General features: G+C 27.5%; 2 protein-coding genes across 2 annotated transcripts; one reads left to right on the forward strand and one right to left on the reverse strand.

Moving 5' to 3' along the window:
* The first annotated feature begins 4,105 nt into the window (after nucleotides 1–4,105).
* LOC132929802 (NECAP-like protein CG9132) lies at nucleotides 4,106–7,570 on the forward strand. The gene is made up of 4 exons (XM_060995379.1): nucleotides 4,106–4,298; nucleotides 4,451–4,656; nucleotides 4,725–4,915; nucleotides 4,981–7,570. The coding sequence occupies exons 1-4, from the start codon at nucleotides 4,213–4,215 to the stop codon at nucleotides 5,224–5,226; spliced, it is 729 nt and encodes a 242-aa protein (XP_060851362.1). The 5' UTR covers nucleotides 4,106–4,212; the 3' UTR covers nucleotides 5,227–7,570.
* On the reverse strand, nucleotides 7,559–10,929 carry LOC132929803 (transcription factor HES-2-like). Its single transcript, XM_060995380.1, has 4 exons — nucleotides 10,587–10,929; nucleotides 10,287–10,425; nucleotides 10,022–10,114; nucleotides 7,559–8,281 (listed from the first exon to the last, which is right to left on the reverse strand). The coding sequence occupies exons 2-4, from the start codon at nucleotides 10,398–10,400 to the stop codon at nucleotides 7,811–7,813; spliced, it is 678 nt and encodes a 225-aa protein (XP_060851363.1). The 5' UTR covers nucleotides 10,401–10,425; nucleotides 10,587–10,929; the 3' UTR covers nucleotides 7,559–7,810.
* Between the last annotated feature and the right edge of the window lie 2,992 nt (nucleotides 10,930–13,921).

Consider the following 13,921-nt stretch of genomic DNA (forward strand, 5'->3'; position numbering starts at 1 on the left):
TACTATTCGATCGTTTGCCGCTCGTTTTTAAATTCAGTAATTGTTCTTCTATTATGGGATGATTATTATACTGTTTTTCGTGGACGCCATTTAGCCATTTAGGACTACAATTAGTACGTAGCACTTTTGATCAAATTGAAAATTTAGTCGTTCATGAACATGCACTGTGTATAATGTTTATTTTACATTATTATTATTATTATTTAATATTTATAAACGAAAAGATATCACCCTATTTTTCAATTTAGTTTACTGGATATTATCTTAAATTTCTAAAGATTCGTGATAATTTTACCTGGATACTCATCATTCGGTAATAATATAAAATGCATACTATGGTCGCTAATGGCATAGTGAAGAGGAGGGTGTGTTTTAGATGTAGCAACCTCCCCTCCATCGATTACCGTATTTATTTACTACATGTATATAATAAAATAGTGAAAAAGAAATTATTTTACAATGTGGCCATATGTAAATTTCATTTACAATATAACCATATGTAAATGTAATTATGTAAATTACATAACAATGTTTGTATTTTATAAAAACATAAGGGATTTTTTTAATTTGTGCATATATGTATTTTCAAAAGTATTCTAAATAAGTCTACCATAGTACCATTATTATAAGTTGTTAATAAAAAGACGAAATGAAGATAATATGTACCTAGCGGCTAGCATTACTGCATTAGTAATAGCAATTTCTAATGAAGTTTGAAATACAGTAGTTAAACTACGAACACAAGTGGAAGAGAAATTTAATACAATTTTATCTTGAAAAGTAATACAAATCTTTAGAATTTAATAATTTATTATTTCAAAATCTATACTTAGTTACAATAACTCTAAAATAAAATCGCTCTATTATTGTAACATCTGCAGAAATGAAGTACCTATAGGATCTCAATACACATATTACATATATTATCTATATATACCATTTTTAAATAATTTGTCTAGGCAACTTGATGAGAAACTAAGAAACCATAAGTTTTTACTAAATAATTTCACTTGTTAAATAAATCTACGCGAATCTAATAGAATCAAATTTAAGGATCTTCTAAAAACATATTTATCAGAAATCACTAAATTAGAATACTGAAGTAGATGAAATAACAGCAACGAATAAATTCACATTTATGACAAGATGACATATTGGCATAGCATCAATAAATACAAAAAAAGCTTATGTTATAAAAATATATTCCCAATTATTTATACATACTTTTAATTATATTGTCTATACTTTTCCGGTCACAACTGCTTCCAGTGAAAAGTTCTTTCAACTATTTATCTTTTAAATCACTGGTTCCCAAACTGGGGGGCTTGTACACATTGTTGGGTAGACGCAAACAGTTATTACGAAACTGTCCAAAGAAAAGTGTTGTCAGCATTAACATTAATTATTAATTTCATTATGTATTTTTTTATTCACTATTATTAATATTTTATACTAATTTATTACTATAATATTTCACCTTAATTGATTGTTACATTTTTTTATTTACTATTATTTATATTTTATAATTATTATCATCAATAAAAAAGTAGTCATTCCGAATATTGTATAGTTTACTTTTTGAAGTACACAAAAAGGTGATCGATTTTTAATTTTTGTCAATTTATAGGAGGGGGCACGAGATTTTTGAAAATTTAAAAAGGGGGCGTAAAATAGAAAATATTGGGAACAATAGGAACCACTGGTTTAAACTTTAAATCATATTTATGAAATATGATTGGTAAAAATATCCTAAATATTTTGGCCATAATGAATATACGTACATCGTGATGTATTAATTTCAACAAAAGATATGATACCGCGAACTACTTTATAAGTAGGTATTATCTAAAAGTTGTCGTATAAAATTAATGTAAAAATGAAATGTACAACCTTTTTATATATGTATACATATTTTATATATTACATTATAAAAAAATATTTGTATAAAACTTAGTTGATTTATTAATCGATCTTAATTATAGTCTTATCTTCAATGCGTTTTTTATTCAGGCAATTTGAAAGTGCTTCACTGAATTATTCAGTCTGAATACAAGATTTCCAAGGTAGAAATTGGAGACTAGAGTGTATCGATGCGTATCGGTTCAATATCGCATGTTCATTAAGTTCCAGTGAAAATTACTGGTCTGTATCGAACTCTGACTTCATTATTTCAATACAAGTCGGTATACCCGTAAAAAACAAAGAAAATACGTTTAAAAAATGTATAACAATAAAAATAATAAAATTAGTGTAAGTAAAAAGTATATCTTGGCATTTGGAGACATTGAATTGGTTCCCGAAAAATGTATGGATGGATTGACTTCCAAAACCGTAAAAAATTATGACTTAACAATAAGGGATTCTCAATTTCTCATAATATATTATACCATTTATACGCGCTAACTTTTACGACGTCATTCGCACTTTGCACTCAACTAATTTGACTCGTGAGAAACCGTTACACGGGAGTTGATGCCTTTCTATAGAATTATGTGCGAATCTTTCCATTCCAAATTTATCTCGCAATTTTATTCACCACATCTAATTATCTAAGTATAAAGTATATAGTATGTTCTACCTTTTAAATATACTATATACTATATAGTATTCAAATTTATTACTATAATTATTTTAAGAAGTTATCCAATTTTTAGAAGATAATATTAAAAAATATGATACAGGTGTAATTTAATCTCAAGGTTTTAATATATAAACATTATAAACATATTAGCCGATAAATATGAGCTACCGTAGCAAGAATAATTTAATATACTATTTTTATTTAAATTATAAATTTGTATTTCTGTGTATAATATAGGTATATACCTATAAAGCTATAAAGGTTTATTATACCTATATTCATTTTTTTAATTTTAATTTTAATAATACATACAGTCAAGCCTTTTAAAATGGGGATATATACATGATGATTAAATGAGTTGTAGCAGGTAGATATTCAAAGAGAAAAGAAATTAAGTAGAAATAATTTATACAGATTTATATTTATATATTTAATAAAGATGAGTTTAGCTTAACAATATGTCTGTATTTAAATTGTCATTGTCGTGTTAATTATTTAGCTTTTATCAGGGCTTTTATTTTTTCTCCACTATTGTGAGATTTTCTTACTAATAAATAATTCTCAATATACCTAACTATTTAAAATATACGATCGCGATACCGCAAACCTTGTATTAAAGTTGAAAACCATACAACTTATTCGGTTATCTCGAGTGTGATTGTCAACTCGTCAACTACTCTAACTCTTTGATAACCAAAATATTTTCAAAAAAAAGGTAGAACCAATTAAATTATCCTACATGGGTTACATACTTACATGCATGTGTATTCAAAAATACACAAATCTACGAAACATAGACACTGGCACACTGCTCTCAGTGCTCTACGCAGTGTTACTTACTTTATTGTATCATTGTATAGTTCAACTAAGTATAGTTTAAGTCAAAATTTTCAAATTTATAAAATAAATAACAATATCGGTGAAGGGACAAGGATGATGACAAGCGTCAAGCAATAATATTTGGATTTAAGAATAAAATATTCACCAAAATTCGTTAAACTTGTAGTTAACTATTACTAGATATCTCATAAATCAACTAATAAACATAAATAGTATTTTTATAAAATAAAATAAATTAATATTAGATATAGCGTGTACAATTTATTTATAATAAATAGATACACTTAAAATTTTAATTGAGTTATATATATAGAGTTCGATCATCAAAATCTTAAAATGTTGAATATATATGATTTATCAATTATTGGAAAAGGTTGGTGATCCGACTTGCTTAGCATAATATATAGATTAGGTCCCCTTACTGATCTTACTATGTCGAACTCATCGAATGTTATTATTTTTTTTTTATAATTAATATAATAATATTTGTAATAATAATCTAACTAATCTGGTTATTTATATTAGTTAAAATTGCATACGAATCGTCATGGAGTAAAATTAATCAATGATTTTACTCAGCTACAAAATATCTACGCCGTGCAAGTGTGTTACAAGCGTCCCACGATTCATGGACTAAAGAAAAAACAACGTACACTGTAAAGTGATAAAGTCAAATTTGATATATTTTTTTAACACGATTACAAGAAGAACAATACATTTATTTGTTGAATTGAATGAATTGAATCCTGTTTTTTTTATAGGGTTTTCATCACTTTGTTTTAAAAGAAATAATGGACACTTACGAAAGTATATTGTTGGTAAAAAACGAAGTGTTCGTTTTCAAAATACCGCCGAGAACCACCAACAGAGGATATAGGTGAATATTATTTAATTCGGATTTGTTTAGTATTTAGTATTGTCAATAGTAGCTCTGAATGATTGCAATTTGAATTTAAAACAAAACTATCAGTTTACGTGTGTGTATTGTACTATGCAATTGTATGTATTTATGTTTAATTTATTTTCTAGGGCGGCCGATTGGAATCTTGCTGAACCAACTTGGACTGGTCGTTTGAGGATTGTCAGTGTGGGTGATGCATGCACTCTTAAACTTGAAGACCGTAACAATGGTGAACTATTTGCTAAATGTCCCATTGAACAATACCCAGGCGTGGCATTAGAGTCTGTTTCTGATTCTTCTAGATACTTTGTCGTACGCATCCAAGATGAAAATGGTATGTAGTTTATGACCTCATTTAAATATTTTATATAATAATTAATAACTTTGTAATATCAAAATCAGGTCGTGCCGCGTTTATTGGTCTTGGATTTGGTGATCGTTCTGATAGTTTTGATTTAAACGTTGCCTTACAAGATCATTTTAAAAGAATTAAAGTCTGTGAAGAAATTGCTAAGGAAAAGAATGAACCTAAACAAGAATTGGATCTGAAATTCAAAGAAGGCGAAACAATTAAAATTAATATGAAAATTACTGTAAGCTTAAATTTTTGTTGGTAGACAATTAATAATAATTCTATTTAACTTATCTATGTGTTTAGAAAAAAGATGGCAGTGAAGGAGTAGCTAATAAGCAAACTAAACCTCGACCAACAATTTCGGGCAGTGGAGGACTGTTACCACCACCTCCAGGCTCTTCTAGTATAAAAACCATTCCGGCACCACCCTCACAAACGTCATCTCCATCACATCAATCTACAAATCCAAATAATTGGGGTGAATTTACTTCTGCAAATAATACTTCTCAATCAGGCGGAAATTCTAATCCTAATTGGGTACAATTTTAAAGCCAACATATTATGCCAGGTAACCAAATATTGGAGTTTATTATTATTATTATTATTATTATACTAAACATTTTTGTTATATTATAATTAATTTATTATTATTATTATTTTCGTTTTAAATATTCAAAAATATTGTTACAATGAGTTATTTTTATTAGATTCTTTGACAAAACATATTATTTAGCCTATTTAAATCCTATTATGTTTTACCAAAATAAATTATCAAGTTTACTGTAAAAATAGTGATTGTTTAATTATTAGTCTACATTTGTATAAATGACTATATAAATGTTATTTTTCTTGAATTTGTAGAAATATTCAAAAATTTAAAATCATTTTTAATTATTCCATTTTTTAATAAAATTATTGTATTTTTATTATTATTAAATATTAAATGATATGTGAATCATTAATTTGTTATTAAGTTAATTATTGATATTTGTTTAATATTAATGTATTCAGTATTATAATATATGGAAATTCTATAATAGTATTATTTATAACAAAAACAGTATTTACATTTTTAATAATTACAGTACTTATTTGTTCTCTTAAGAACTAAAATTAGAAATGATAATATCATATATCTCTTATCATGCAATAAAAATAGTAACATGTAATCATTATTTATAAAAAATATTTTTTATCCTTTTATTATATTAATTTTATTCATAAAAAATAGTTTTATCAAATTATACTTTATGTCTTAAATTCTGTTACTTTTCATATTTAAGTATATCATTTTTACTTAATTTCTCAGGTTAATTTATATGGAAAAAATTAAAAAAAAATAATTATACAAAATGAAGTTAAATTTATACTTCGTTATAGAAATAGTATTTAACAGTATTGACTACAATAGTTGCATACTTTCACTTCTTATTCATACAAGTTTAAACTATTGTGCTGTACTAGTGTTGTTAATTGTATTAAATTGTTAAATAGCCTGTACAAATATTCTTGAATTTTTTGTGTATACAATAAAAAATTAAAAAAGACTAATAAATTAAGAATATTTATCATAAACGTATATAATACACGTTTGAAGTAAAATACCCTTTTTAATTAAATAACTTTATTGTAAAAATAATTTTTTTATGAACCGTAAAGATTTTACTATTATTTATTTATTTTAGTATAGTTTAATTCAAAGTGTTAAGTTTAGTTCAATTAAAATATTACATTTGTTTGAGATGTACAAATAGGTAAAATTTGTTTACATACGAGTGATAATTGTACATTTTTTTCACTTGTGTTTTTATATACTCTTATTTAGATAAATTTTTCATCTTAATTCATAAGCTTATTATATGGTTCTAATGTTCTTATGATACATCTATCTCATTATGTTTAGTGTTAATTTAATTACTCTAAATCTATAAATTGTTTAATTAGACCAACTAAAATATCTCATTATATACATAATATAATGTAATGGATAGTGAAAAACTATTATTTTTCTGTAATTTTATCATGAATTATTTAATATATAAGCTTATGTTTGAATATTATTACTATAAATAGTATTGGGATAATAATTGTTATTAACATATATTATTTATTAACTATTATAAACCTATGATTAAAAACAAGCGCAGTAACCAAAATGTTGAATTGCGCACATACATTTCACTAATTACACTAATTACTCATGTTATATTTATTGGTGGATATTAAAAAAATATATATATTAGGCTTTTTGGGTCTAATTTTTTGTATTATTTAAAAAAAATTTGAACTATTCCATTTGTAAATGTTTTTTTTTTCATTTTTAATACATAATATACTTATATATTATATTATATTATTATTTAGAATTTGTCAATAGCTACTGTAGCTCTCTCTGACATAATAATTTACTAATGTACTAATGTATGATTTACCTTCTATTAGATGATCAACTTTAATAAGAAACTATTAAAATATAATATGCCTATTTTTTTTCATTTAAATTATTTTATTTGCTAAAATACTTGAATCTAAACGATTGTTTGCTATTATAATTTACAAACGTTCATTTATTTGTTTTGGAATTTAATTTTCTTTAAAATATTCTTATAATAACACTTAAAATATGGCTTATTTTGATCATCTACTCGTACTATTCTTGTGTAACTTTGAAGGGCACACTAAGATATATGAGCAATAAATACAATAATTATGTAAATTATCGCAAATGGAGAGCTACAATTTCGATGAATAGTGTTTTGCACAGTGAATTTTTATTGTAACGTTGGGATTGACGTTTATACCAATATGATGTTGTATAGGTTAAGTATTTAATATATAATACCCGTTTGAAATGGTTGTAATACGAATAATAAAACAACTATTGAAATAATAACGATTCGATCGATTGTCTTATTATTTGAGAAATAAAAAAATAATCATAATTTTCGTCACGATACATTATAATTTATAGTATACAATATACAATATATATATTTACATGTCTTACGAACTAAAGTCTTGGAGAACAGGTACAAACGGCATACAATTATTATCAATAATATTATTACATTACGATGTATACGTATGTCGAACGGGGGCGCGAGAACAAGAGCGATGTGTAAACCACAGTTAACTACCAAGGCCTCCACATGAACTTTGCTGGTATGGCGTCTCGGCGGAACTCCGTCGCGCTACGGTCCTCCGTCGTCGCGGTACTGTCGTCTTCGTCGGACGAGCAGTAAGACGACGACGAGCAAATATTACTATTTTTTATGACTGCGACATTGGTACTCGGAGGTTCGTCCGGGGAAGAAGACGACGACGACGACAGACGGTTCGCCGTCGGGTCTAGCCTTTTCGCACACGATTCCAGGTGCAAGATCATCCTTTGGCCGGATCTTTGCCGCAGCTCGTCCGTCCATTGTTCGGCCAACAGCTCTTGGACTTGTCCTATGCACCGCCTGTATCCTGCCGCGTATATTTCCGGTCCTGGTGATGGAGGCGGTGGCGCCGAAGCCGCTGACTTCCGTTTCAGGTATCTGACCGTCATCTCCAGAATATCAGCTTTTTCCAGTTTGTTCACTCGGGAGAGGTCTTGACCGGCCTGTAACCAATCAATAACGATAATAGTTAAATAGACGTCTTTCTCAAAAGTGACTAGCCATCATAAGCGATGGTTATGTACTTATGTAACTTTTATATTTTATTTTTTATTTTTAAACAATTTCTTCTAATTGTTGAAGTTTATTTTATATATTTAATATGTATTACCAATTATCTATACTTATGTAGCTTTTATTTAAATTGAGATATTATTTATTGGCCAACCTTAAATTGAATCATACTATTACCATAATATTCTAATACAAATAGGGATAGTATACACAAAATAAGTGTAGTTAAATCGCTGTTTAATAATATCTAATTGGTCGATAGAAAAAAAAAATGTTTTTAGAAATTATTTTTTTGAATACGGTCGTTTTATAATTTATTTGAGTTCGTTTTATTTAATTTATTTAATTTAATCATTTAATAATAATATTTATAAAAAACTCACGTTAATATTTTTTTATTTGCTTAAAATCTTATTAGCCAAATTAGTTAAATTTAATCGTTTGACCTATTATATCAAAACTGTTTCATTCAAATAACATGTACAAATGAATGCATCTATGATTATAAACCTCTTAAAATATATATATATTTAACACGACCACGGTCAATTATACTAATTATTACAAATCATATACATATTTTATTTAACGTATTTAAAGTGATTTTATCTTTTATTTAAACATTTATTGCCTTAATAGTTGTCATTGTAGGTTGTTAGTTTGTCACTTCAGATCAAAAATAAGCACAGTCTAGCTATTCTAGCAGATAGGTGTGGTAATTATATACAAGTAGCTGTTATTAGCCAAACATGTAACCTTTTTATTGATCATTATTAAATTGTTATTAAACATTATTTAAAAAATAAAAATATCACTCTATGTGCTAAGGTACAGTTTGAGGTTTTTAAAAATTATAAAATAAAAACTGTAATTAAAAAATGCATTTTCATATATGCACAACACGTACAAAATGAACACACTCATAATATTAAAGAGACTTAGGTCAATTCTAGGCATTCTTTTATATCCTACCCCTCCAAAAAAAATCTACTTAATATATTAATGTGCCTAGTTTTATGGATTATCCCTCGTAAGGGTGTGAGATCAAACACGATTCAATGTGCTTACTAAAAAAATAATCAACAATTTGATAAATACTTAATCTTGCTGAAGGTTGTATTGGGGATGTTTTACGAGCGTATACTATACCTATACATAGAATCGGGCTTTTTATTATATTTTTTTTTACGAGACATAGTAATTTAGATAAATGTAGTAATGTATACAAACTAAATTCTTGCATTATAAACCAATGTATACCTACATCACAACGCATAAAATATGTATTATGGTACATGTACATAAGACGTATGTATGTGATACACTAGTGTGTTTGGTAGGATTATAGGTAGCGCTCACTTGTATAATCCGACTATTTCCGTTTCCCGCTTTTATATCCACGCGTGTTGCGTGTAAGAATATAAATAATTTTACGTTTAAAAATGCGGATTTTTAATGATATTTCACTGTGGATTTAGACGAATAATAATCGGTGTCGGTCGTGACAACTATAATATTTAATTATTTAATTTTAACTGTTTATAAGCATAATATTTATTTTTATTTATAGCTCTTATGTGTAAACGGTACGTAGATATACGTAGATATACGAAGGTATCTATTATATGATGATATTACATATATGTATATATATTTATTTAAGTACTTACAAATTTCTCGGCGTCCACTACGATTCGTTTTAGTTCGTCCAGGCTCTGATTTATTCTTGCTCGTCGCTTTTTCTCCATCAACGGCTTTCGGATCTATATATAGGAACGGAGCGTGAATAAAAAAAGTTCATGTTGAGTGTAATAATATGGCCTATGGTGGCGTATATAGCGTGGCGCGGCTAATTTTAAACCGTAAGTCATCACCATACTACACGTCCGATGGCTTGATACGAAAATAATAATAATAAATAACATTTTTCCATACCTTTCGAGGCTCAATGTGTTTTCCAGTTTTCTTGTTGTTGGACGGCAGAGAGGTCGAAGAGATCTCATCCATATTATCGTCGTCGTCGGTACCGGAAATCGTAGTATGACACATTTCGTCTGAACCGGACTAAAGCGGTCTAAAATGTAAAAAAAAAATTAAATTAAATTAAATTAAATAAAACTTTATTACAAAAATTATATTATGTTATAGTGACATGATGTGTGCATAGTAGGTAAGTACTACAGAGCACTTCGAATACATCTATAGGCAGAGTGTGTTTTTAAAAAAAATACTCACCCAAAAATATTGAAAAAATTCAAAAAACACTTCTATGCACGGGAGTAGACGACTGTCGGTAGAGTATATAATATATCCTGCTTCGCGAGTATAATAATAAAACAAATTTGAAAAAGCTAATATATATGTATATGTGCGAATAAGAGGCGGAAGACGTCCGCAAAAACAATTGTAATTTATTGTATATTATACGAATGGGTATCAAGTAATATTAAGTAATAGTGGTGCGGACTGAGATCGACGAGGGTGTATTTTGCACTGAACGGACATGTGCTGCAGCAGTGGCGACCGACCCTTAAGAACGACTGTGCACTACAGACGACCGTGACATCGAATAAAACGGACGTCTTATATTATTATTATTGTGCGTTTAGGTACGTTATATATATATACATACGCGTTTGCGTGTTTTTTCCCTCTTCTTTCTATGCTGTAAGACGTTCGGCCGGTGGTGGTGGTAAAGAGAACATCGTCGCGGGGTTTGGGCGTGAGTACATATCATATATATATATAAGTACACGGTCGGGCGCCGCCACTGGGGGTTGTGGTATATTAGTATACTCGTATGTGTCGGCGGGAGAGGAGAAAGAGAGAGATTCACTAAGACCGTACAGATACCGCAGCTACTATATATATATATATATGTATTATAAGTATATATTGTGTTGGCGTTATAGTGTTATATATTTTATTAGTTTATTGACTATACCGCATTATATATTATTATGTTTATTGTTATTCGGCGTACGAGTACCGCGCGTGGTACACGCGTGTAATAAAATGTTACGCCATTCGCAATTTTTATTTTTTACTTGACTAATTTTGCAATGATCCCATTATTTATTTGTCTTACAACTGGACTGCAGTTTTTAACGGTGCAATGGTGACCTGTCGATGTAATATTTTTATTGATTCAAATGTTCGTAAATAATAGATGTCTCGCAAAAACAATAGATATGTTTGTTATAATATGTAGGTACACGAAGTACCGTACCTTGCACTTTTTTTTATGAGAGGGCAATCAAAAAGTGTTATAATTTTTATTTAAATATTTAAATAAAAACCTATCATTAATGAGAAAATGTCATTATAGATATTTCAAGTATAACTTTTAAGTATAATATTAATACCTTTTATTGTTCTTATCATTAACCTGCAATGTTTATTATTTATAATATCATCATTAGATATTATAAATTAATTTCTTAATTATATCTTCTATTATTTGAACTTTTGTTTTCCCTATGAAATTAGTTTTCGGAGTCAATCATTTTATCACTTATATATTTTATTATTATTTAGGTATATTTTGTTGAAAATTGTGAAAAAAGAAAATAACTATGAATATAATGATTACTCTTATTAATCTATATATCGATATGAAAACTAACACCACAGATTTGTACTTGTTAGTTGGTTATATAAGTATATGAACATATGGTATATCGTTTTATAATACAGGACACAAGTCAATTTAAAATGTTGAATTTAAAGTAACAAAATATCTTTGTCATTCTACGAATACCTATGTAGACATGTAAATAAATTACTATTTTAAGACACGCGTTTCGAAAAAAACTCCAGGGATTGTATTTTTCAGGGAGCAAAAAAAAAGAAGTATAACCCATACAGGAAATTACGTACAATAAGTATGTGTTATGAAAAAAAAAATGGTAATAAATATATTAGATATTGTATTATATTGTTACAATTATTCCTTTTCTTCGACCGTCGGAGTCGTGGACCTACCTACCATTGTGGCAATCGTACAGTTTTTCAATTCCAGGCACATCATTAACAAAATATAACAACTAACAAGTATCTGTGTATATATACCCTCTTGCACGCGCAGACTCATTAAAATATATTACACGGTACGAGCGTTTACATAGATAGGTATACCTACCTGCAATTGACTCTGCACACCATTAACTCCGAATCGAATTTACTGTTGCAGCGTACGTGATTATTATCCGAAATCGATATAGAATAAAATAATAATAATACGTATTCTTCGGCGTACACGTAATATCAAGTAGTTATAATGTATAACATAGAGAATACGAGAAAAACAAACATAAATTAGTTTTAACAAGGTAAGATATACATACAGCAGAGACTGCGTCCGTCATCCGGTGCCACCGTGGGTCATCGTTTCGCTCCACTTACTTTATCACTATTATATTATTTTATTTTTTTTATTGAAACTGACTTTTTAAATTAGAATGGATACATTTGAGTCGAGTTCTTTTTTCACATTTTACGATACGCATAGGTAAATTAAACAAATATGATGATTGGTTTATCTGATGGTAAATTAATCGATTTTAATCAACTGCAGCAGCTGTAAATAATTAGATTTACATTATAAGGTTCTACTTACCGACGACAAATTGTTCATATTATTTTGACGATTTTTCATTTTTTATACGTATAATTTGTGTTAATTTTTATATCGTTTATTTGGGATATTTATTTATTTTTGTAGTTTATAAAAATATTTTACCATTTAGAAATATTTTTAAACGAAAAAATATCGCCAACAACTAATAATTAAATATATTAAATATTTTAAATAATGTTTTCTTTCGAGTCTTATGAAATTAAATTTCCTTTGATATAAATAGTTCGTTAAATTTATGGTGTACCTATAAAATATGTTTCATTGAAAAAAATTGCTAAAAAATATTACCTTATATCAGTTATATCATATCTAAATATTAGTCACAATATGATCATAAGCATAATGTGGAAGACTTGAATGCCCGGCCTGGGCTAAACTCTGTGCAGTATAGATTTAATAAAAGTACAAATTGTGTGCTCTCATTGTTCAAAAATAAAAATGTGGTTATAGAATTCTTATAACTTCACCTTTTTTTTTTTTTTTAATTTATAGCGTGCGATTACAGTTTTTATATTTTACAGTCCCCAGTGCACAGCCGTTTTATTTGATATATAATATTATATTACAATTGAAATTAATCAATAAGTTCTAACTTAAGATATTGCAATACAATTGGATTTATATAGTTTCGTATTTTAAAAATGTGTTATAAATGTGCAGATAGATCGGTAGTATAGCCGGTATAGTTATACTCGTGATTTATAAAATATAAGATAATAATTATAAAATACTATGATAAATGTATGCAAATAACCAAAACCAGGATTTAACTATTGGTATATATATTATATATAATGTTATAATATGTACCTATGTAATAATATAATAGGTACGTATAAATCATAAAGTATTGCATAGTTTTAAGAGGATGCCACACATTTGTTTTTTAATGGGTTTATATAGGCAATTTATAAAAAATTAACATTTAAAT

Source organism: Rhopalosiphum padi, chromosome 4 (genome assembly GCF_020882245.1).
Source record: "Rhopalosiphum padi isolate XX-2018 chromosome 4, ASM2088224v1, whole genome shotgun sequence".
NCBI lineage: Eukaryota > Metazoa > Arthropoda > Insecta > Hemiptera > Aphididae > Rhopalosiphum > Rhopalosiphum padi.